At 41.8% G+C, this 24,784-nt stretch overlaps 1 protein-coding gene across 1 annotated transcript in view; it reads right to left on the bottom strand.

Moving 5' to 3' along the window:
* Positions 1-11,177, bottom strand: part of DDX10 (DEAD-box helicase 10) — a 312,278-nt gene extending 301,101 nt beyond the window's left edge. Inside the window, exon 1 of the mRNA XM_086339093.1 lies at positions 10,891-11,177. Coding sequence (XP_086195219.1) covers positions 10,891-11,076 — 186 coding nt within the window. The 5' untranslated portion in view covers positions 11,077-11,177. The remainder of the gene's footprint in view (positions 1-10,890) is intronic.
* Positions 11,178-24,784: the final 13,607 nt, after the last annotated feature.

Genomic DNA, 24,784 nt, shown 5'->3' with positions numbered 1-24,784 from the left:
TGCAAAGAATATGATCAATCTAATTTTGGTATTGACCATCTGGTGATGTCCAGAAAAATCATACACCCTCTAAAATCTGTATCATCATTCTTTTGAAAACAAAGAACAGATGTTTCAGTGATGGTACTTACTAAGAACTTCTCAGCACTGGTAGAAAAGTTAGAGTGGGCAGAGAGAGGGAGAACAGGGTGGAGGTGGATATGACTTAACCCCTCTCCTTTACTTCTTCCAACTGTCTCATTTCTCAAAAAAGTGAATGATGCTTTTACACCCCAAAGCATGAGAGAAGAAAGTATAAAACTTCCTAGAATGCTCCACCTACCACAATTAAGAGAAAAAAAGCAATCTACCTCAAATCACACCTGACCAAACTTTAATTAAGAAAAAAAAAAAAAATTAGAAAGCAGAGTTCCTATACAGCATTCATTTCAGTTTAGTCGCTCAGTCACGTCCGACTCTGCGATCCCATGAATCGCACACAGCACGCCAGTCCTCCCTGTCCATCACCAACTCCCGGAGTTCACTCAGACTCATGTCCATCGAGTCAGTGACGCCATCCAGCCATCTCATCCTCTGTCGTCCCCTTCTCCTCCTGCCTCCAATCCCTCCCAGCATCAGAGTCTTTTCCAATGAGTCAACTCTTCGCATGAGGTGGCCAAAGTACGGGAGTTTCAGCTTTAGCATCATTACTTCCAAAGAACACCCAGGGCTGATCTCCTTCAGAATGGACTGGTTGGATCTCCTTGCAGTCCAAGGGACTCTCAAGAGTCTTCTCCAACACCACAGTTCAAAAGCATCAATTCTTCAGCACTCAGCCCTCTTCACAGTCCAACTCTCACATCCATACATGACCACAGGAAAAACCATAGCCTTGACTAGACGGACCTTTGTTGGCAAAGTAATGTCTCTGCTTTTCAATATGCTGTCTAGGTTGGACATAACTTTCCTTCCAAGGAGTAAGCGTCTTTTAATTTCATGGCTGCAGTCACCGACTGCAGTGATTTTGGAGCCCAAAAAAATAAAGTCTGACACTGTTTCCCCATCTATTTCCCATGAAGTGATGGGACCTGATGCCATGATCTTCATTTTCTGAATGTTGAGCTTTAAGCCAACTTTTTCACTCTCCACTTTCACTTTCATCAAGAGGCTTTTTAGTTCCTCTTCACTTTCTGCCGTAAGGGTGGTGTCATCTGCATATCTGAGGTTATTGATATTTCTCCCGGCAATCTGGATTCCAGCTTGTGTTTCTTCCAGTCCAGCGTTTCTCATGATGTACTCTGCATAGAAGTTAAATAAGCAGGGTGACAATATACAGCCTTGACGTACTCCTTTTCCTATTTGGAACCAGTCTGTTGTTCCATGTCCAGTTCTAACTGTTGTTTCCTGACCTGCATACAGGTTTCTCAAGAGGCAGGTCAGGTGGTTTGGTATTCCCATCTCTTTCAGAATTTTCCACAGTTTATTGTGATACACACAGTCAAAGACTTTGGCATAGTCAATAAAGCAGAAATAGATGTTTTTCTGGAACTCTCTTGCTTTTTCCATGATCCAGCGGATGTTGGCAATTTGATCTCTGGTTCCTCTGCCTTTTCTAAAACCAGCTTGAACATCTGGAAGTTCACGGTTCACATATTGCTGAAGCCTGGCTTGGAGAATTTTCAGCATTACTTTGCTAGCATGTGAAATGAGTAAAATTGTGGGATAGTTTGAACACTGCCCTTCTTTGGGACTGGAATGAACACTGACCTTTTCCAGTCCTGTGGCCACTGTTGAGTTTTCCAAATTTCCTGGCATATTGAGTGCAGCACTTTCACAGCATCATCTTCCAAGATTTGAAATAGCTCAACTGGAATTCCATCACCTCCACTAGCTTTGTTCATAGTGATGCTTTCTAAGGCCCACTTGACTTTACATTCCAGGATGTCTGGCTCTAGGTCAGATAATCACACCATCGTGATTATCTGGGACATGAAGATCTTTTTTGTACAGTTCTTCTGTGTATTTTTGCCATCTCTTCTTGATATCTTCTGCTTCTGTTAAGTCCATACCATTTCTGTCCTTTATCAAGCCCATCTTTGCATGAAATGTTCCCTTGGTATCTCTAATTTTCTTGAAGAGATCTCTAGTCTTTCCCATTCTGTTGTTTTCCTCTATTTCTTTGCATTGATCGCTGAGGAAGGCTTTCTTATTTCTTCTTGCTATTCTTTGGAACTCTGCATTCAGATGTTTATATCTTTCCTTTTTTCCTTTGCTTTTCGCTTCTCTTCTTTTCACAGCTATTTGTAAGGCCTCCCCAGACAGCCATTTTGCTTTTTTGTATTTCTTTTCCATGGGGATGGTCTTGATCCCTGTCTCCTGTACAATGTCACCAATTACAATAAAAATCTAAAGGAATCCCAGGTGCAGAGAGCTTGAGTCATTCAGCAAGTGAAAACAGTTGCTGAACTAAAACAAACAGTTCAACATTTCTCAATAAGCTTCAACCCTCAGCTCTGTATCAGCTCCTTGAGAACACAGGCCCTACATGGTGGCCTTAGAAATAAGTCCCCAGAGTTCCCACTGTGGAAGCAGAGCTGACTCATAAATACCAGCTGTCACCCCTCTAGAGCTACCATTGAAAGTCATGCCTGCCTGGCCTGTGCCCAGTTAACAACCAAGCACCACAGAGGTACCCATTCCTGCAGGACAGGGGGTCCCTCTGAAGGGCAACTTTGGTTCAAGGACATCCTGTCAGGAGAAGCTTTCTAAAAACAGCACTGTAGCCTGAGTGCTTCCTACCCACCCTTTTCTCCTCTCTCCTTTCCCTCCCTATTCCTATTCCTTCTCCTTTACCTTTACACTTTCCCCCAATAAATTCCAACTCACTTAACCCCATCTTGGTCTCTCATAGGATCCAAGATCTAGATTATACCAACAGCCTAGCCTCTAGATCCTTTAAAATTTAGATATGGTCCCTAATTGCCTCCCAGAAACTCATCACTGCTTCCAGATAGTTTCAAATATAGCTTCCGTATATTATTCCTACTGTTGGTGTAATAAATTACCAAAAACAATGACCTAAACCAACATTTATTTGTTAATTTACAATTCTGCAAGTCAGAAGGCCAAAACTAGTCTCACTCAGCTAAAATCAATGTGTTGGCAGGGCTGCATTCTTTTGGGCAGCTTTAGGAAAGAATCCATTTCCTTGCTTTTTCCAGCTCCTAGGCTACCCACCAGAGAAGGCAATGGCACCCCACTCCAGTACTCTTGCCTGGAAAATCCCATGGACAGAGGGCCTGGTGGGCTGCAATCCACTGGGTCGCTAAGAGTCAGACACGACTGACGGACTTCACTTTCACTTTTCACTTTCATGCATTGGAGAAGGAAATGGCAACCCACTCCAGTGTTCTTGCCTGGAGAATCCCAGGGACGGGGGAGCCTGGTGGGCTGCCATCTATGGGGTCGCACAGAGTCGGACACGACTGAAGTGACTTAGCAGCAGCAGAGGCTACCCACATTTGTTGGCTTATGGTCCCCTTTATAGTTTTGAAAACCCAGCCAGCATGGCAGTCAAGTCTCTCACTTCACAGCTCCCAGACACTGACTCTTCTGCCTCCCTCTTGCAAGTTTAAGGACCCCTCGATGGTTACACTGGGTCCAGTTGGATAATCCAGATCAGTCAACACATTTTAAAGTCAGCAATCCTTGCCTTATAACTTAATCACAGGTCTGGGGATTAGGATGCTGACATCTCTAGAAGGTCATTATTCTACCTACTACAACCTTCGAAGCCATTCAGTCTACTTGCAACTCCCTTCAACCTCATCTGAGGCCAATTCTGAAACATATATCATATTCCAAGGAGTAGGTCCCCCTCAAAGAACACTACACACTTTAACTTTTTTTTTATTTCTTCATGTTGCTCCCTCCACCTACAATGTCCGTGGCCAATCTTTTCTACCTGGAGAACACATCATTCAAGAACCAGGTCCACTCATGGCCACCACAAACTGCTATACAGTCCGTGCCGTACACAAAGGTATCTGGTAAGGCTGAGGTGTGGACGCTGAAACTCAGCCCACTTTCAGCTCCACAGGCCAGGCCTGAGGCTGTGACCACCAAGAGGAAGGGTAGCATGCCCAGAGGAAACACCTTTCTCTCAATCATAGGGCCAAAATGGGCTCTGCACAGAAAAACTGAACCTTTCCCCTAATTATACTGTCCCCTTACTCCACAGCACTGCACCTATTTACTATCATTACATTTGTCGAAATGTATCAACCCCACCCCACCTCCCGAGGGATACAGACGGGTATTTTTTTTTTCCCCCACCTACTTTTACCTATGCTTCAACAACTTCCTGTCAAATTGTTTCAAATGTCTCTGAATCAAATTGTTCAGTATTTCACCAGTGAGGCTACTAAACACCACCTGTGTACTGTCCAATGTAATAAAACTGTAATGCACAAATTCTACCATCTGAGAAGCCATATGCTGAGGGTCTGCCCGTTTTTACCTACAATCTGCTCTAACTGTATCCCAGGACTGCTAACCCAGGCAACTGATTTCATACTGCATTTATTTCTTAAGAAAATATTTCTAAAATTAAAAAAAAATAAAAACAATACTTGGTGAGAAAAAAACTGCTCCTTCAACTTAGTGAAAAGACTGGGATTTAAACATTTGTGTGCAAAAGAGTAAAACATGGTGATTTGGAGCCCTGGCATCAGACCTATATCTCCTGGATTAGAACTTTTTCACTTACGGTTTAATGTTGTGCCAATTATTTAGCCTTGCTGTGTCTTAAAGTTTCATAACATATAATGGAAACAATCTCATAGGGTTGTTTGCTGTGAGGATATGGCAAGTCAACATGTATAAAAGATTGATAAATGTTAGTAAATATTACTAAAACAAGAGATCAAAACGAGTGGATCCATGTTACCAAGCAGAATAAAGTCACCTGGAAAAGACCAGCGTGCACCAAACATCTAAACACTAAGGGCCTTCTTAAGGCCAAGCACTGCGGGACCCATCTTTGGGGAGAGCAAAGGAGTGTATCAATGGCCCAGTGGAAGAGGTGACAAAGAAGTTAAAGGCAGTCATCACAGCCTGCTGATGATATGATAAAGGCATACACGAAAAGCTACAGACACACAGCAGCCCTAACCCTACCTGCAGAGGTAGGAGGAAAAGTTGGTGGTAAATCTTGGAGGACAACTAGGTGTCCTCAGGGTGGGAGAAATGGGACTCCTCACTGCAAGCAGTGGAAACATCAAGGAGTTTGGCCAACTCACAATACAGCAGGTTGCTCTTTCACGTGTGCCTGCCACATACCACTTGGCTTTATATACGTTACCTCATTTGAGCCCTACAACATTCTCAGTGGTTAGTAATCTCTGTTGAATAAAGAAACTGAGACAGAGGGACATTAAGAAATTTGGCTAGTAAACACTTAAATGAGTGAGATTTAAACCAGGTCTGCCTGATCATAAGGAACTTACCCTTTCACTGGACTAGAATATGCTGACATGTTGAAGTGTTTGAAAATAATTGTGAGCCAAGAAGGGCTTTAATCAGGAGTAATAATGGACTGGGATTTCATCTCGGAAAGAATCATTCTAGCAGCAATATAGAGACTAGATTAGAAAGCAGTAAGACCTAAGGGACAAACCCCACTACCTGCTTCAGTAACTGAAGGTTTGCTATGCCCGTTTAAGTATTTGTAAGGCAAGCTTTTGTGTTACAATGGCAGAGTTGACTAGTTTCACCCTTACAACCTGCAAAACTAAAACCACTGACTATTCTGTCCTGTCTGCTGACCCATGTTACAAGCAATAGCTCCTGTGGTAACCCAGGCAAGGGACGATGCAGCCTGAACTAAGGCAAGCAGCAGGGATGGAGAAGTATCTGAGAAACTGAAGAAGCAGGGCTGATCACCAGTGTGACTAACAGAATGTGAGTGGTAAAACGGAAGCCTCCAGGATTAATCCTAGGTTTCCAACTCAGCAGTCTGCTTAGACTGGGGCCAGGACGTGGCAGCTTCCCAGGTGGCAGTAGTGGTAAAGAACCCACCTGCCAATACAGGAGACATGAGACTCAGGTTAGATCCCTGGGTCAGGAAGATTCCCTGGAGGAGGGCATGGCAACCAATTCCAGTACTCCCGCCTGGAGAATCCGATGGACCGGGGAGTATGGCTACAGTCCATGGGGCTGCAAAGAGTCAGACATGACTGAAACAACTTAGCACACTGAATGTGGTAGCCTAAATAACGGTCCCCAAATACGTATCTTACCTGACAAAAGTGACTTTGCACAGTGATTAAGATCTTGTCATGGGAGATTATCCTCGATTATCTGAGTAGACCCTAAATGTGATCAAAGCACCCTTACAAAAAAAGGACATAGGTACATGTGACACAGAACAGAAGGCAGTGGGTCTGTGGAGGCAGAAATTGGACTTATGCAGCCACAGGCCAAGGGAAACAGCCACCAGAAGCTAGAGGGAGTGTGTCCCCACTGACACCTCAATTTCAACCCAGTTAAACTATTTCAGACTTCTAGCTTCCAGAACTGTGACAGAATAAATTTCTGCTGTTTTAAGTCACCATGTTTGTGGTTGATTTGCCATGGTGGTAATATGAAAATAATATACAAGACTGTGAATTTAGTTTAAAAAGATAGGTAACTCAGTTTTAGACTGGTGGCATATAAGGTATTTTATGACACAGTTAAAGACATCCAGTAGCATCAGGGGGGAAAAAATGATATGAAGTCAAAATAGCTCTGGGTAGAATACAAGGAAGTCACAGAAATAAGCCTTGGGATTACATAAGAGGACAGAACAGAGTGAGAAGAATTAAGGGCTGAGGCTCTCCTCCAGAAGCAATTTCAGTCAGATGAAGAAGGACCCAAAATGTAATCTAAGAGTAATTTACTTACAATGGCTTCTTGAGGTGCTGTGTATACAGTGGTAGTAATAAAAATATAACAGGTAATATGTGGAAAATTTATGTGTCAGACATTGTGCAGCACACTTTACATGCATACTTACTAACCACTCATAACTTTCAAACTTGGGAAAGCAGTACAGTAAGGCTATATATTGTCACCCTGCGTATTTAACTTATATGCAGAGTACATCACGCAAAATGCCAGGCTAGATGAACCCCAGGCTGGAATCAAGATTGCCAGGAGAAATATCAACAACCTCAGATACGTAGATAATACCACTCTAATGGCAGAAAATGAAGAGGAACTAAAAAGCCTCCTGATGAGGGTGAAAAAGGAGAGTGGAAAAGGCGACTTAAAACTCAACATTCAAAAAACTAAGATCATGGTATCCAGCACCATCACTTCATGGCAAACATGAAGGAGGAGAAAAAGTGGAAACAGTGACAGATTTTATTTTCTTGGGCTCCAAAATCACTGTGGACAGTGACTGTAATCATGAATTTAAAAGACACTTGCTCCTTGGAAGGAAAGCTATGACCAACCTAGACAGCATATTAAAAAGCAGAGACATCATTTTGCCAACAAAGGTCCATCTAGTCAAAGCTATAGTTTTTCCAGTATCATGTACGGATGTGAAAGTTGGACCATAAAGAAGGCTGAGCACCAAAGAATTCATGCTTTTGAACTGTGGTGCTGGAGAAGACTCTTGAGAGTCCCTAGGGCTGCAAGGAGATCAAACCAGTCAGCCCTATCAGCAGTCAACCCTGAATATTCACTGGAAGGACTGATGCTGAAGCTCTGATACTTTGGCCACCTGATGTGAAGAGCCAACTCATTGGAAAAGACCTTGATGTTGGGAAAATTGAAGGCAGAAGAGAAAGGAGAGGCAGAGGATGGTTAGATAGCATTACCAACTCAACGGACATGAATTTGAGGAAACTCCAGATGATAGTGAGCTTCCAAGGTGGTTCATATGGTAAAGAATCCGCCTGCAACGTGGGAGACCTGGGTTTGACCTGGGAAGATCCCCTGGAGGAGGGCATGGCAACCCACTCCAGTATTCTTGCCTAGAGAATCCCATGGACAAAGGAGCCTGGTGGGCTACAGTCCATGGGCTCACAAAGAGTCAGACACGACTTAGAGACTGAATAACAAGAATACCCATAACTAATGAAGGTAGATACTATTATTCCTTTTAAAGACAAGAAAAGAGAAGCAGAGTAACATGCCCAAAGTCACTCATCAGGTGAACAAAGGTGAGGTGCACGTACATGTTCAGTCATGTCTGACTCTTTGCAACCCCACAGGTGAGCAAAAGCCAGAACCAAATCATCGTAACTTAAAACCCCCAATCACACACCCACAAATTGGAACCAGACTCATATTTCTGATTCCAAAGCCTTTGCTTTTAACCATTATGCTAGAATTGCGTCTCTGAACATCACCCATCCTTCGTATACTTATTTCATTTTCTCAACTGAAGGACAACAACTTGTTTCATAAATAAATATATATATATACACACACACACACATAGGGGGGTGTGTGTGTGTGTGTGTATACATAAGCCCAAAACAAACTCTAAGCTTTATCTAAACTTTAGTTCAGTTCAGTCGTGTCCAACTCTTTGCAACCCCATGAATCACAGCATGCCAGGCCTCCCTGTCCATCACCAATTCCCGGAGTTTACCCAAACTCATGTCCATCGAGTCCTTACTTTTGATCTAAGGGTTATTTAAAGAAAAGCTATACCAGCATGATACATGATGACTTTCCATATATGTCCTACATGTTAAATCCCTAATTACACTGCACTAAAAAGAAGCAATCACTGAAAGGCTGAGTGAGGTGGGTGAAGGCCAACAAACACAGAATTTACAGGGAAGGAAAAGAAAGGGTAGTTGCAGTCCCAAGGAGGCTGAGCAGGTAAGAGAAGTCAAGAAGTCAAAATGATAACTACAGGGATGTTCATCTGGGAACATCAGCTACATTGTAGGATGGTAAAGTATCAGAAACGGACTGGGAATCCAGCTTTTCTATGGCAATTCTCAGATGGGGACATGAAACAAGTTGTTGTCCTTCAGTTGAGAAAATGAAATAAGTATACGAAGGATGGGTGATGTTCAGAGACGCAATTCTAGCATAATGGTTAAAAGCAAAGGCTTTGGAATCAGAGATATGAGTCTGGTTCCAATTCCACACCACGTACTACATGTGAGAGCTAAAGACAAGTTTCTTATTCTCCTGGATCCTCAAGATTCTCATCTGTAAAAGGGAAATAAGACCCAATACCTCAGATCAAGTCAAATAATTAATGTAAACCACATGGTGAGTGGCTTATAATGTGTCATTATTTACCATAAGATTGTATTATTTTTATGAACATTACAAAATCACTGCAGATGGGGACTGAAGCCATGAAATTAAAAGACGCTTGCTCCTTGGAAGGAAAGTTATGACCACCCTCAGTTAAGTTCAGTCGCTCAGTCGTGTCTGACTCTTTGCGACTCCATGAATCGCAGCACGCCAGGCCTCCCTGTCCATCACCATCTCCTGGAGTTCACTCAGACTCATGTCCATCGAGTCAGTGATGCCATCCAGCCATCTCATCCTCTGTCGTCCCCTTCTCCTCCTGCCCCCAATCCCTCCCAGCATCAGGGTCTTTTCCAATGAGTCAACTCTTCTCATGAGGTGGCCAAAGTACGGGAGTTTCAGCTTTAGCATCATTCCTTCCAAAGAAATCCCAGGGCTGATCTCCTTCAGGATGGACTGGTTGGATCTCCTTGCAGTCCAAGGGACTCTCAAGAGTCTTCTCCAACACCACAGTTCAAAAGCATCAATTCTTCAGCACTCAGCCTTCTTCACAGTCCAACTCTCACATCCATACATGACCACAGGAAAAACCATAGCCTTGACTAGACGGACCTTTGTTGGCAAAGTAATGTCTCTGCTTTTCAATATGCTATCTAGGTTGGTCATAATTTTCCTTCCAAGGAGTAAGCGTCTTTTAATTTCATGGCTGCAGTCACCAACTGCAGTGATTTTGGAGCCCAGAAAAATAAAGTCTGACACTGTTTCCACTATTTCCCCATCTATTTCCCATGAAGTGATGGGACTGGATGCCATGATCTTCGTTTTCTGAATGTTGAGCTTTAAGCCAACTTTTTCACTAAACAGCGTATTAAAAAGCAGAGGCATTACTTTACCAACCAAGGTCCGTCTAGTCAAAGCTATGGTTTTTCCAGTGGTCATGTATGGATGTGAGAGTTGGACTATGAAGAAAGTTGAGCGCTGAAGAACTGATGCTTTTGAACTGTGGTGTTGGAGAAGACTCTTGAGAGTCCCTTGGACTGCAAGGAGAGCCAACCAGTCCATCCTAAAGGAAATCAGTCCTGAATATTCATTGGAAGGACTGATGCTGAAGCTGAATCTCCAATACTTTGGCCACCTGATGCGAAGAACTGACTCATCTGAAAAGACCCTGATGCTGGGAAAGATTGAAGGCAGGAGGAGAAGGGGATGACAGAGGATAAGATGGTTGGATGGCACCACTGACTCAATGACCATGAGTTTGAATAAACTCCGGGAGTTGGTGATGGGCAGGGAGGCCTGGCGCGCTGCAGTAGTCCATGGGGTCACAAAGAGTTGGACACGACTGAGCGACTGAACTGAACTGATAACTATTATAGCAATTAATCTCCCTATGCTTAAGCACTACTACGTTTTCCCCATTTTAGCAAAACCGCTGTAGTGAGCCAGAGGGCGGCCTGGTCGGTCAGGAGGCCTGGGCTGGCACCCAGCAGACCACCTGTGGCCTCAACGGGGCACCTCTCATCCCACCCCTTTCTCCTGCTCCCCAGGCAAGGTCCCAGTGACCGGTCAGCCCGCTCGCCCATGCGGCCCAGTGCGGCAGGGGCATGCGGCCCCGCGCCCCCTCCCCGGCGCCGGCCTCACCTTCTCGTAATTCTGCATAAGGCGGCTGATAACCTCGCGCTCGACCTGCCACTCGGGTTTCTTCAGCTGCTTCCTCAACTGCTTCTTTTGACTCTGCTTGTGGCTGTGTTTCTTCTTCCAACGATTAAAGCTCCGCACCGGGTCGGGCCGGGCTCCCGTAGCCCGAGAGTCCGCAGTTTTTCCCATCACGGCGGCGGCGGCGAGAGCCCACACCTCGGTGAGACTTGAGTCCGCTCTGGCCAGGAGCGGAGATAACGCACTGAGAGGACGCGGAACCGGCGTGGGGCGACAGCACGACTGCGCAGGCGCGAAACCAGAAGCCCGCCCCCGGGCTTTTAAAACCGGGGCACGCGCGGTCCACGGCCAAGGAAAACTGGATGGTGATTGGCGACTTGGAATTCGCGGGGCGGAGCGAATTAGTCTCGGGTGGACGTAGAGGCGGGGCAATCTGAGGAAGAGGGCGGGGCTGAGTGGCTCCTCAAGCACGAGGTGCACGAGCCCTGCTTGCTGTTTCTATGGTGACGTCATACAACTTAACTCTTAAAAGGCTGTTACTTTGCCCTGCCTTTTCCTTGGCAAACCGCAGGCTAACACACACCCCCCAAACCCCAGTATACACGCACACAAAAATATGTGGATTAGAATTGTGATCCTCATTTTGCACGTTTCAGCCCAGGGAGCGGAATGATTTGCTGTTGTGTTAATTATTTGTTGTTGTTGTTTTTTAATATTTTACCCTCTAAGTATAGAGTCTATGGGGCTTCCAGGTGGCTCAGTGGTAAAGAATACACTTAGAAGACGCAAGTTCATTCCCTGGATCGGAAAGATCCCCTGGAGCAGAAAACGGCAACCCACTCCAGTATTCTTGCCTAAAAAATCCCATAGGCAGAGGAGCTTGGCGGGCTACAGTCCATGGGGTCGCAGAGTCCGACACGATTGAACGAGTGAGCACGTACAGTCTTTATTCCATAGCACTAACAGTTGCATGTATGCTTTTGAAATCCAACTTCAATTTTGAATGGTTAACATTTTGCTGACATACATTTTCATTGTCTTTATCATTTCTTGAAACATGATAAATACCAATCTTTGCACCCATTTGCATTTTTTTCATTCATTGATAGTTTTTAATAAGAACAAATTCCTTCAAGGTACAATAAACAGAATCTAGTAAGTTTTCACTGTTTTAGAAAGTTTCTATTTTTAAAAAAGTTTCCAAAACTTCCACCTGTGCTGCTTTTTATTTTTTAATATGTATTTTTTTAACTGTGTTGGGTCTTCATTGCAAGAAATAACGTAAAAGCTTTGTATTTTATCTCAAATGTGTAAAAGTTTGAAAGAATATATACCCCAAAAAACTGCTAAATTTCAACATTGACTATTTTTGCCTAATGACATTTTATGAGAACAAGGAAACATGCACTGTTACATAATCATCTAATTGCTAAATTATTGTGATAAAATATGTACTTTGGGGATCTTGTTTTGACTGCAGAATCAGAGGATTCCCCCCACTTTGTTTAAAAAACAAATCTGAGTTTTAACAAATAACAAATGTTGGTAAGAATGTAGGAAAAAGGGAACCCTCATACAGTGTTGATGGGAATGTAAATTGGTGCAGCTGGGAAACATTACGGAGGTTTCTCTAAAAACTAAAAATGGAACTATCATAGCACCCAGCAATTCCACTTCTGGGTATGTATCTGGAAAAAAGAAAAAACATTAGTTCAAAAAGATACATGCACCCTGAAGTTCATAGCAGCATCATTCACAATTGTCAAGATACGGCAGCAACCTAAATATCCATCAAGAGATGAATGAATAACAAATGGTAGTGTACATACATACATATACATATGTGTATATATATATATACACACAGACACATGTGTATATGATGGAATATACACATACAATGTATATCCCATCCATATACAATGGAATATTACTCAGCCATAAAGAAAGAATGAAATTTTGCCATTTGCAGCAACGTGGATGGACTAGGAGCACATTAAGCTAAGTGAAATAAGTCAGAGAAAGACAAATACTGTATGATATAACTTATATGCGGAATCTAAAAAGCACAACAAACTAGTGGATAAAATAAAAAAAAAGCAGGCTCACAGATATAGAGAACAAACTAGTGGTCACCAGTGGGGGAGAAGGAAGTGAAGAGTGGCAACATAGGGCTAGGTGATTAAGAGGCACCAACTACTTAGGTTTAAAATAAGCCACAAGTACAACACAGGAAATATAGCCAATATTCTATAATAACTATAAATGGAGTATAACCTTTAAAATTGTGACTCGTTATATTGTACACCTTTAATTTATATAATATTGTACATCAGTGATACTTCAATTTTAAAAACTTGATAGTTTTACTAAAATACGTTTCAGAGTTAACTGCTACCAATCAATTTTTTTCCAGGCACAGAATCTCTTTAACAGTAGTTTTTTATTTAAGTTTTTCTTCTGTCTATAATGTAATTGCTTCTTTACATTGTTACTAAAATTAAATATTATTTAATTTCAAGAGAGTCCCACAACAGCTGAATAACTTGGCCTAGGAAGCTAAAACATGATTCCATCTAAGTCCTCTTATCATGTAAAAATAGCAATTTATGGTAAATTAATTCAATTATATGTCAGCTTTTTACTGAAAAGGAAATTAACAAAGCATATGTTTGTTCAGAAAAAGAAATCCCTCTGTTTCTTTGTATCTTATCAACATCATCAGTTTGAAGTCATTCTTAGGGCACAATATTTCTTTGGAATTTCAGAAATTGCATCTTAAGTTGGTTCCATCTTCTTTAATTCATATCCTCTAAAACTTGGCAGAGCCAACCTGCAATCACCTTAATCCCAGAGAGCCAGAGGTTATGAAACCTCTCTGACATTTTCAACAACAAAAATGTATCTGTCTAATTGGCTAGAACACATACACTATTTAACAGAAGACCAAGAAGTTCTGGCCCACCACAGCCGCTCTGTTGCAAGCCACAGTCAGGAGTCATGAATCAATTAGCTTGTCTATGCACACATTTGTTCGTAAGGAGAGAAATACCTATACTCTGAAAACTATCAGATGCTGGTGAAAGAAATCAAAGAAGACATAAACAGATGGAAAGATATACCATGTTCGTGGATTGGAAGAATCAGTATTATCCTTAATACTGATTATTAAGTTATTTCTCAATCAAAATAACTATACTACCCAAGGCAATCTACAGATTCAGTGCAATCCCTATCGAATTACCAGTGGCATTTTTCACAAAAATAGAACAAAAAAAATCTCAAAATTTGTATAGAGACACAAAAGACTCCAAATATCCAAAACAATCTTGAAAAAGAAAAACAGAGCTGGAGGAATCAGGCTTCCTGATCTACAGACTATACTGCAAAGCTCAAGTGATCAAAACAATTTGCTACTGGCACAAAAATAGAAATATAGATCAATGGAGCAGGATAGAAAACCCAGAAATAAGCCCATGCATCTGTGGTCAATTAATCTACGAGGAAGGAGGCAAGACTACACAATGCAGGAAAGACAGTCTCTTCAACAAATGGTGATGGGAAAACTAGACAGTTATATGTATAAAAAATGAAATTAAATCATTCTGTATCAATACACAAAAATAAGCTCAAAATGAATTAAAGATCTAAATATGAGACCAGACACTATAAAACTCCTAGAGGAAAACATAGAACACTCTGACATAAATAACAGCAACATCTTTTTCAACCTATCTCCCAGAATAATGGAAATAAAAGCAAAAATGATCAAATAGGACCTACTTAAACTCAAAAGCTTTTGCACAATAAAGGAAACAATAAACAAAAAGAAAAGGAACCCACAGGTTGGGAGAAAATATTTGCAAATGATGTGTCTGATAAAGGATTAGTCTCAAAATTTACAGATTATGATACTTAATAGCATCAAAATAAACAACCCACTCAAAAAATGGACAAAAGACTTGAATAGACATTTCTCCAAAGGGGAGATACAGATGGACAATAGGCACATGAAAAGATGTTCAACATCGCTAGTTATTAGAGAAATGCAAATCAAAACTACAATGAGATATCACCTCACACAAGTCAGAATGGCTATCATCAAAAAATCCACAAACAACAAATGCTGGAGAGGGTGTGAAGAGGAGGGAACCCTCCTCCACTGTTGGTGGGAATGTAAACTGGTACGGCCACTATGTAAAACAGTATGGAGGGTCTAAATAGACTAAAGTAAATATTGAGCTACCATATGACCCTGCAATCCCACTCCTGGGCATATATCCAGAGAAAAACATGGCCCAAAATGATACATTCACCTCACTGTTCATTGCACCACTGTTTACAGTAGCCAAGACATGGAAACAACTTAAATGTCCATTGACAGAGGAATGGATAAGGAAGATGTGATACATCTACACAATGGAATATTACTCAGCCATAAAAAGAATGAAATTAGGCCATTTACAGCAACATGGATGGACCTAGAGAGTGTCATACTAAGTGAAGTAAGTTAGAGAAGGAGAAATATAATATGACATCCCTTTTGTGTGGAATCTAAAAAGAAATGATACAGATGAACTTACTTATGAAACAGAAAGAGACTCACAGACTTAGAAAACAAATTCATGGTTGCCAGGTGGAAGGAATAGCTAGGGACTTTGAGAAGGTCATGTCCACACTCCTATATTTAAAATGGATAACCAGTGAAAACCTATTGTATAGCACATGGAACTCTGCTCAAGGTTATGTGCCAGACTGGATGGGAGAGGGGTTTGGGGGAGAATGGATACATGTATATGTATGGCTGAATCCCTTCACTGATCACCTGAGACTATCACAACATTGTTAAGTAGCCACCCCCCAATACAAAATGTTTTTGGTGTTAAATAAATAAATAACACTAAAAAATACTCTAATTCTGCAAGTATGAAGTAGAAACTAAACAATCTGAAGTGATCAGCCAGATCAACCAGTCTGCACATTGCTTTTTGTGAACCTCTGGTCTAATAGATTATAATTAATCATAACAACTGGGACTTTCCTGATGGCTCAGATGGTAAAGAATCTGCCTGCAATGCGGGAGACCCGGGTTTTATCCATGAGTCAGGATGATCCCCTGGAGGAGGGCATGACAACCCATTCCATTATTCTTGCCTGCATATTTCCACGGACAGAGGAGCCTGAGAGGCTACAGTACATGGGGTCGAAAAGAGCTGGATACAACTCTGCGACTTTCACTTCACTTCATAATAATTGAAGCTGATTATAATTATTATAATAATTATTATAATTATTCAAATTATATATATATATAATCAATTCCAGTTTAATGCCACTGAGGTTGCACCATAATAAAACTCAGAAAGATTAACATATGAAAAGAAAATAATAATTAATAGTCTCCATATGCCCTTGAATCACATTTGAGCCATAGAAAATACTAACAGCCTAACAAAACCATCTCCACTCAGGGATGTTATCAATAAAACTTACTAGCTCTCACACATAAGGATTCTGATAAAGAAGTCTACTAATAAAAATACTTGAGCGTTCATGCTCTAATCATTTGTCTGAAAGGAAGTAATCCTCTATCACATTTTTCACTTAGTGAGAAATTGGAATTTAGGTCTTTTTAGTTGGTCTATGGGGTTGCACAGAGTCGGACACGGCTGAAGCGACTTGGCGGCGGCAGCAGCAGCTAGTTGGTCATGGCCAGCAGGTGGCAGTCTAGGACCACGTGCTATCTTTCTCTTGCTGCTGCTGCTGCTAAGTCGCTTCAGTCGTGACCGACTCTGTGCGACCCCATAGACGGCAGCCCACCAGGCTCCCCCGTCCCTGGGATTCTCCAGGCAAGAACACTGGAGTGGGTTGCCATTTCCTTCTCCAATGCATGAAAGTGAAAAGTGAAAGTGAAGTCGCTCAGTCGTGTCCGACCCTCAGCGACCCCATGGACTGCAGGCTTCCAGGCTTCTCCTTTCATGGAATTTTCCAGGCAAGAGTACTGGAGTGGGGTGCCATTGCCTTCTCCGGAAGGTAGATTCAGAGGCCAGTAAAAACATTGAAAACCACTGCTCCTTTGGGGTTGGCTAATATAACACTGCTGCTGTTGCTGCTGCTGCTGCAAGTCGCTTCAGTCGTCACCGACTGTGCGACCCCATAGACGGCAGCCCACCAGGCTCCCCCGTCCCTGGGATTCTCCAGGCAAGAACACTGGAGTGGGTTGCCATTTCCTTCTCCAATGCATGAAAGTGAAAAGTGAAAGTGAAGTCGCTCAGTCGTGTCCGACCCTCAGCGACCCCATGGACTGCAGGCTTCCAGGCTTCTCCTTTCATGGAATTTTCCAGGCAAGAGTACTGGAGTGGGGTGCCATTGCCTTCTCCGGAAGGTAGATTCAGAGGCCAGTAAAAACATTGAAAACCACTGCTCCTTTGGGGTTGGCTAATATAACACTGCTGCTGTTGCTGCTGCTGCTGCAAGTCGCTTCAGTCGTCACCGACTGTGCGACCCCATAGACGGCAGCCCACCAGGCTCCCCAGTCCCTGGATTCTCCAGGCAAGAACACTGGAGTGGGTTGCCATTTCCTTCTCCAATGCATGAAAATGAAAAGTGAAAGTGAAGTTGCTCAGTCGTGTCCGACTCTTAGCAACCCCATGGACTACAGCCTACCAGGCTCCTCCTTCCATGGGATTTTCCAGGCAAGAGTACTAGAGTGGGTCGCCAGTGCCTTCTCCAATAACTGAAGCTTAGAAAGATTAAATGACATGTCCAGGGTCACCGACCACTGGTATTGTATTCCAGTTTGGCACTGAAAAATATTTCTAATTTCTATCTGTATTATCACTGAACTCCTTTAATCTAACTGTTGCAGGAAGGAGGACCCCTTCCAGGGCCCAAAACTGGGCTCTTGTCTAACACTCAGAAATGAATTGTCTGAGGAGACACATGTGCTGACAAAGCAAGAGATTTTATTGGGAAAGGGCACTCGGGTGGAGAGCAGTAGGGTAAGGGAACCCAGGAGAACTGCTCTGCCACGTGGCTCGCAGTCTCAGGTTTTATGGTGATGGGATTAGTTCCCAGGTGGTCTTTGGCCAGTCATTCTAATTCAGAGTCTTTCCTGGTGTCACATGCATCGCTCAGCCAAGATGGATGCTAGCGAGAGGGATTCTGCAAAGTGGACGGACACACAATGTCTCCTTTAGACCTTTCCCGAACTCTTCCGGTTGGGGGTGGCTTATTAGTTTCGTATTCCTTATCAGGATCTCCTGTCATAAAACAACTCATGCAAATGGTTACTATGGTGCCTGGCCAGGTTGGGCGGTTTCAATCAGTATATTTCCCCTAACATAACCTGTTCTAGGAAGAATTAAGAGCTTCACAACAAGTAGTTTATCTTCACCTGGAGCTAATCTTATTATTCCTAACATGAAACTGACTTTGGTTACTTAAGATGATCTCAAATTTAATTGTCTACTGAGTTCAGTTCAGTTCAGTCACTCAGTCATGTCCGACTCTTTGTAACCCCATTGAATGCAGCACGCCAGGCCTCCCTGTCCATCACCAACTCCTGGAGTTTACTCAAACTCATGTCCATTGAGTCGGTGGTGCCCTCCAACTATCTCATCCTCTGTCATCCCCTTCTCCTCCTTCCTTCAATCTTTCCCAGCATCAGGGTCTTTTCCAATGAGTCAGTTCTTCACATCAGGTGGCCAGGTGGAGATTCAGCTTCAGCATCGGTCCTTCCAATGAATATTCAGGACTGATTTCCTTTCAGATGGACTGGTTGGATCCAGTGAGTGGATCCACTCACTTTGTACTACTTTTGTACTATTTCTGCATATTTCTACATTTTGTATAGGTTAAATAAGAATCTTTATCAGGAAATTACCAGTTCACCTCTGTAGAGAGCTTGGACAGGTTTACTAACAAAAAGGCTGAACAAAGTGAAATCTATTACATTTCCTGGACCCACGATAAAACTGAGTTTGCAGAGCAAACTGGCAGCCTGAAATATGGAAAAACAGACAAATCCAAAGATTCATAGCCAAGATTTGCCTATCTGAAGCAGAAGCTGCTAAAGTCATAAAAACTGGTAGGAAAACTTAGCTCATGATTTTGGTGAATTATTGGAATCTGAATGCAGACTAGCATAAGTAGGAGCCACAGTCTCAAGGCAAAAGGCCTAGGGGGTAGGGGGCAGAAGGGAGGGTGGGGAACAGGGGAGGTGGCCAATCCCACTGGGTTCTCAAAGTAAAGATCTGAGGAAAATGCCCTTGTGAGTCTCGCCAGGGTTAGGGAAGCATAATTATTATAACAACTTTACCAGAGCCTTGTCCCAGGTTCATGAGGGAAGGACATTCCTCTCACTCCAGCCTTCTCATCTTCCTGTCTCACCTAAAGTGAGGTAAAGGCTATCTAAGAATAAATACTTGTGAAAATCATGGGCAAGAGACGTAGGCCCAGTAAAAGGTTGGCAATGGATTGGAAGATTGTACACCACGCCCCCTTCCTTACACCTTACCACTACTCCAGCAAGGCTCCAGTGTAATAATAATGGGTTATAACTGAAAAAAACTGCAAGACACAAGTTCTTCTCTGAGAGAACTTAGGGCAGACCAAGGTCAACAGAATATATAAAATCAAGAACACTAGAGGAATCTGATTCCTTCGGCACCTATAGCTACAGCAAACATTAAACAAAGCTCAACTCCTAGCCAGATGACCATAAATTCTCACACACCTCAGCTCCTGTTACCTAATACGACACACTAGGCTTTCAACAAAAAAATGAAAAGAAATGTCAATATTCAAGAAAAGAAAGTCCAAAGAGGCAAAGCAAGCATCAGAACCAAACTTAGATATGAATCAGATGTTCCAAGGATCGGAAAAGGAATTTAAAATAACTATGACTAATATGTTAAAGTCTCTAATCGAAAAAGCAGACAACATGCAAGAACAGATGAATAATGTAAGCAGACAGAAATTTTGAGAAAGAAGCAGAAGGAAATGCTAGAAATCAAAATCATTTTAAGAGAAACTTTTAAAAAATGTCTTTGATGGGTTTACCAGCAGATTTGACAGCCACGCGAAGAAGACAGGTCAATAAAAACTTGAAGATAAGTCAATAAAAGCTCTCCATGCTGAACTGAATAGAGACAAAACTTGACAATCAGAAAAGTGAATTTTAAAAATGTCAAATACTTTTGAAGATATCACATATGAACACTTGGAATGCCAGAAGGAGAAGAAAGGGGAATAGAAGAAATATTTGAAGTAATAATGGCTGCAACATTCCAAAATTAAAAACCCCAAACCACAGATCTAGGAAGTTTAGAGTTACAAAGTAGAATAAATACCAAAACCAAACAAACAAATGAGCTACATGTAGGCATATGTAATAAAACTGCAAAAAACCAAAGGCAAAGGGAAAATCTTCAAAAAAGTCAGAGGAAAAAAGAAATATACTTTTTGTATAGTGGAACAGGGTAAGAAGTATAGCTTCTCATTAGAAATCTTGTAAGTAAGAAGAGAGTAGGGTAAAATACTTAAAATGTAGAAATAAAAATAAAATATATAAATAATTATTTAAACTAAATGATAAGAAAATATCTTAATCTTTTTAGTGGGAAAAAGATCTGCTTGGACATCTCATAAAAGAAGACACGAGATTTTTAAAAAAGCATATAAAAAGAGGCTCGGTATCATTTAATATTAAGGAATTACAAATTAAAACAACAATAAGATACCATTCAGTTCAGTTCAGTCACTCAGTCGTGTCCAACTCTTTGCGACCCCATGAATCACAGCACGCCAGGCCTCCCTGTCCATCACCAACTCCCGGAGTTCACTCAGACTCACGTCCATCGAGCCAGTGATGCCATCCAGCCATCTCATCCTCTGTCGTCCCCTTCTCCTCCTGCCCCCAATCCCTCCCAGCATCAGAGTCTTTTCCAATGAGTCAACTCTTCACATGAGGTGGCCAAAGTATTGGAGTTTCAGCTTCAGCATCAGTCCTTCTATGAACACTCAGGACTGATCTCCTTTAGGATGGACTGGTTGGATCTCCTTGCAGTCCAAGGGACTCTCAGGGGTCTTCTCCAACACCACAGTTCAAAAGCATCAATTCTTCAGCGCTCAGCTTTTTTCACAGGCCATTATACTAAAATGGCCAAAATCTAAAAAAAACCCAAAATACCAACTGTTGGGGAAGATTCAGTAGGGACTCTCATTCACTGCTGGTGGAAGTGCAAAATAGTGCAACTATTTTGGAAGACAGCTTCTGATAAAATTAAATGTTGTCTTTCAATGTAATCTAGCAATTGTACTTTTAGGTATTTACTCAACTGATTTGAAAACGTGTGTTCACACAAATACCTGCATGTAAATATTTAGTATTTTTTATAACAGCCAAAAACTAGAAGCAATCAAGATATCTTTCAATAGATGAATGGATAAGCAAACTGGTAAATCCTTGCAATGGAATACTATTCAACAAAAAAGAGAAATGGGCTCTCAAGTCACAAGACATGGATGAATCTTAAATGCATAGTACTATCTATGTGAAAGAAGGCAATCTGAAAAGGCTACATACTATATCATCTCAATTTTTCAAAACTCATAGAACTTTACAGCACAAAGAGTAAACATCAAATGTATGCAAAAGAAAAATTAAAATGGGGGAGGCAGAGGGATCCCAGATGGACTGCAGAATGTGACCAAAAAAATCTAAATGTATTACAAATGTTTAAAACAATCTCACTGAAGAGGGTAGGTGAGAAAGGTGCTGACCAAAGGAACTTTGGAAATGGAGTCTGCAAATCTAAGGCAAAAGGAGAGTGAAAGTGAAGTCATTCAGTTGTGTCCGACTCTTTGGCAAAAGGAACTGTACATAAAGACTATACTCCAGTGTATCAAGTTGCTGCCCACAGGAGTGCAGGTTAACAATTCTGAAACCACTGTACATGTACACTGGAAATGAGCAATTAAGTAAATTTGCAGTGGATATTAGGAACCAGTTTTCTCACTGTTGTATGGGAGGAAGCTAGAATAATCTGATTGTAATGAATTAGTGTTAGAAACACTTCAATAGCACACCTAGTTCTCATATATTCTTTTCTAATATTTTTTTCAGTAAAAGTAACTAGGCCCCTTGGAGAAATGGCTATTCTAGGAGTGAGGCAAGAAATAGACAAGATGAGCCTGGAGCATCTTATAGGATCAGAAAGTAAGCAAGTGCACAAAACACGAAACAAAACCCCCGAATGATGGAGTATATCAAAGGGATACAGGAGTCAACTGAAAGGCTTATCAACAGTCAAACCTGGAAAATTTTGAGCAAAAATAAAGTTGTATTGGATAGTAACCCAAAGCATAAAATAAATATCCACAAGTCCTTTCTGATACAAATAAATGATTGCTTGATAGAATAAATAAATAAATGGAGGAGAATAGACAAATCTCCCATGCAGAAGAATATTAAATAATTTAAGTAGGTAGTTACCCTTAAGGAGATGTAGCATAATTCTCCACTCAAATCTGCACTGTGCATGGTGACTTTTTTCCAAAGAGTATAGCATGGAAAAGGAGAGAAAAAAGTAATTTTACAGTAAAGAAACCTGATAACCACTGCCTTAGCCAGGTGATCAAGATAAACAGCAACAGTGATGTCACATTCATAGTAGATACTCTTGATGTGGGTCTTCTCTCAAGGCTCAGTGGATAAAGTATCCACCTGCAATGCAGGAGACACAGAAGACACAGTTTCGATCCCTGGCTCCAGAAGATCCCCTGGAGCAAGGCATTGAAACCCACTCCAGTATTCTTGCCTGGAGGATCCCAGGGACTGAGGAGCTTTGTGGGCTACAGTCCAAAGGGTTCCAAAGAGTTGGACACAACTGAGCTACTAGGCACGCACTCACACTTGATGTGATGTAAAGAGAATGGCACTTTACTGTATACTCTTCCTCATAAAAATGCATAATTTCAGTCCAATCATGAGAAGGCAATGGCAACCCACTCCAGTACTCTCGCCTGGAAAATCCCATGGGTGGAGGAGCCTGGTAGGCTGCAGTCCATTGGGTCGCTAAGAGTCGGCCACGACTGAGTGACTTCTCTTTCACTTTTCACTTTCATGCATTGGAGAAGGAAATGGCAACCCACTCCAGTGTTCTTGCCTGGAGAATCCCAGGGACAGGGGAGCCTGGTGGGCTGCAGTCTATGGGGTCGCACAGAGTCGGACACGACTGAAGCAACTTAGCAGCATGAGAAAACATCAGTAAAACTCCAACTGAGGAATATTCTGTAAAATATTTGACCAGTACTCCTCAAAGTTGTCAAGGTCATCAAAAAATAAGGAAAGTCTGAGACGTTGTTACAGCCAACAGGAACATAGAGAGACATCCCAACTAATTGCAATGTGGTATCCTAGATAGGATCCTATAACAGACATCCACTGAAGAGATTTGAATAATGGTAGTTTAGTTTATGTTGTTTTTTAATTGTGACAAATATTTTGCAATATGCTAATAATAGGGGAAATTGAGTGTGGTATATGTAAGAACTCTGTGTACCATCTTCACATTAATCTTGTAAATCTAAAGCTGGTCTAAAGGTAAAAGTTTATTTTAAAAGTCTTTATCAGAATTTGCATATGCATCAGTAAATTATCCTGAATATCTCAAGGTAATAGTACCACAGTTGAACCTTTGAGATTGAATTTTTAAGTTGCATAGAAAAGGACTCATTCTACATGCAAAAATGCATGTGAGCAAAAGTTTGCATGCCTGCATTATTAGTTTCTGCGTTGTTGTACTACTAGTCATCTGCAATACAAACAGACACAAGCTATCATTAGTTATTTTCTTGGGCTCCAAAAACATATGGTGACTGCAGCCATGAAATTAAAAGAACGCTTGCTCCTTGAAAGAAAAGCTGTGGCCAACCTAGACAGCATATTAAAAAGCAGAGACATTACTTTGCCAACAAAGTTCCATCTAGTCAAAGCTATGGTTTTTCCAGTAGTCATGTATGGTTGTGAGAGTTGGACCATAAAGAAAGTAGAGCACCAAAGAATTGATGTTTTTGAACTGTGGTATTGGAGAAGACTCTTGAGAGTCCCTTGGACTGCTAAGAGATCAAACCAGTCAATCCTAAAGGAAATCAATCTTGAATATTCATTGGAAGGACAGATGCTGAAGCTGACGCCCCAATACTTTGGCCACCTGATGTGAAGAACTGACTCATTGGAAAAGATCCTGTTGCTGGGAAAGATTGAAGGCAGGAGGAGAAGGGGGCGAAAGAGGATGAGATGGTTGGATGGCATCACTGACTCAATGGACATGAGTTTGAGCAAGCTCTGGGAGTTGGTGAAGGAGAAGTAAGGCTGGTGTGTTGCAGTCCATGGGGTCGCAAAGAGTCAGACATGACTGAGTGACTGACTGAAATCATTACTGGCACAGTCTAGATTTTCTAGATTTTTCTCTAACTGGACATGAACTTTGTTGAGCCACTGATGATGATGTTCCAGACAAAGAATGGCACTGCTGGCTTTCCTCTTGCATTCAATGCAGTTAGAAGACAAGGACTCCCTTTTGACTCTTACTCCCTGACCTTCTAGAACATGAGAAGTGCTCGCCCTTGATAATCTGAACATCATTTAAAATCCTGCTTGGGCTGTGGAGGCTTACTTCAAGGTTCTTATGGGGGGGTCAAAGATGAGGAGCACTGATTCTTCAAGAGAGTCACCTTAAAAGATAATGACACCTGAGAACTGTCATAACAGTTTAAATCATGTGATATCAAGTTATCTTTGTTACTGACATGAAAGTAATGCCTTGAGTCAGATTCTTATTTAGAGAGCCAAGGATAACAAACGTCTGGATAT

Source organism: Bos grunniens, chromosome 15 (assembly GCF_055505025.1).
Source record: "Bos grunniens cultivar Pamir isolate PY7600 chromosome 15, Bosgru_T2T1.0, whole genome shotgun sequence".
Classification (NCBI taxonomy): domain Eukaryota; kingdom Metazoa; phylum Chordata; class Mammalia; order Artiodactyla; family Bovidae; genus Bos; species Bos grunniens.
Note: the sequence above shows the minus strand (reverse complement) of the source record. Positions and strands in the feature narration are given on the sequence as shown.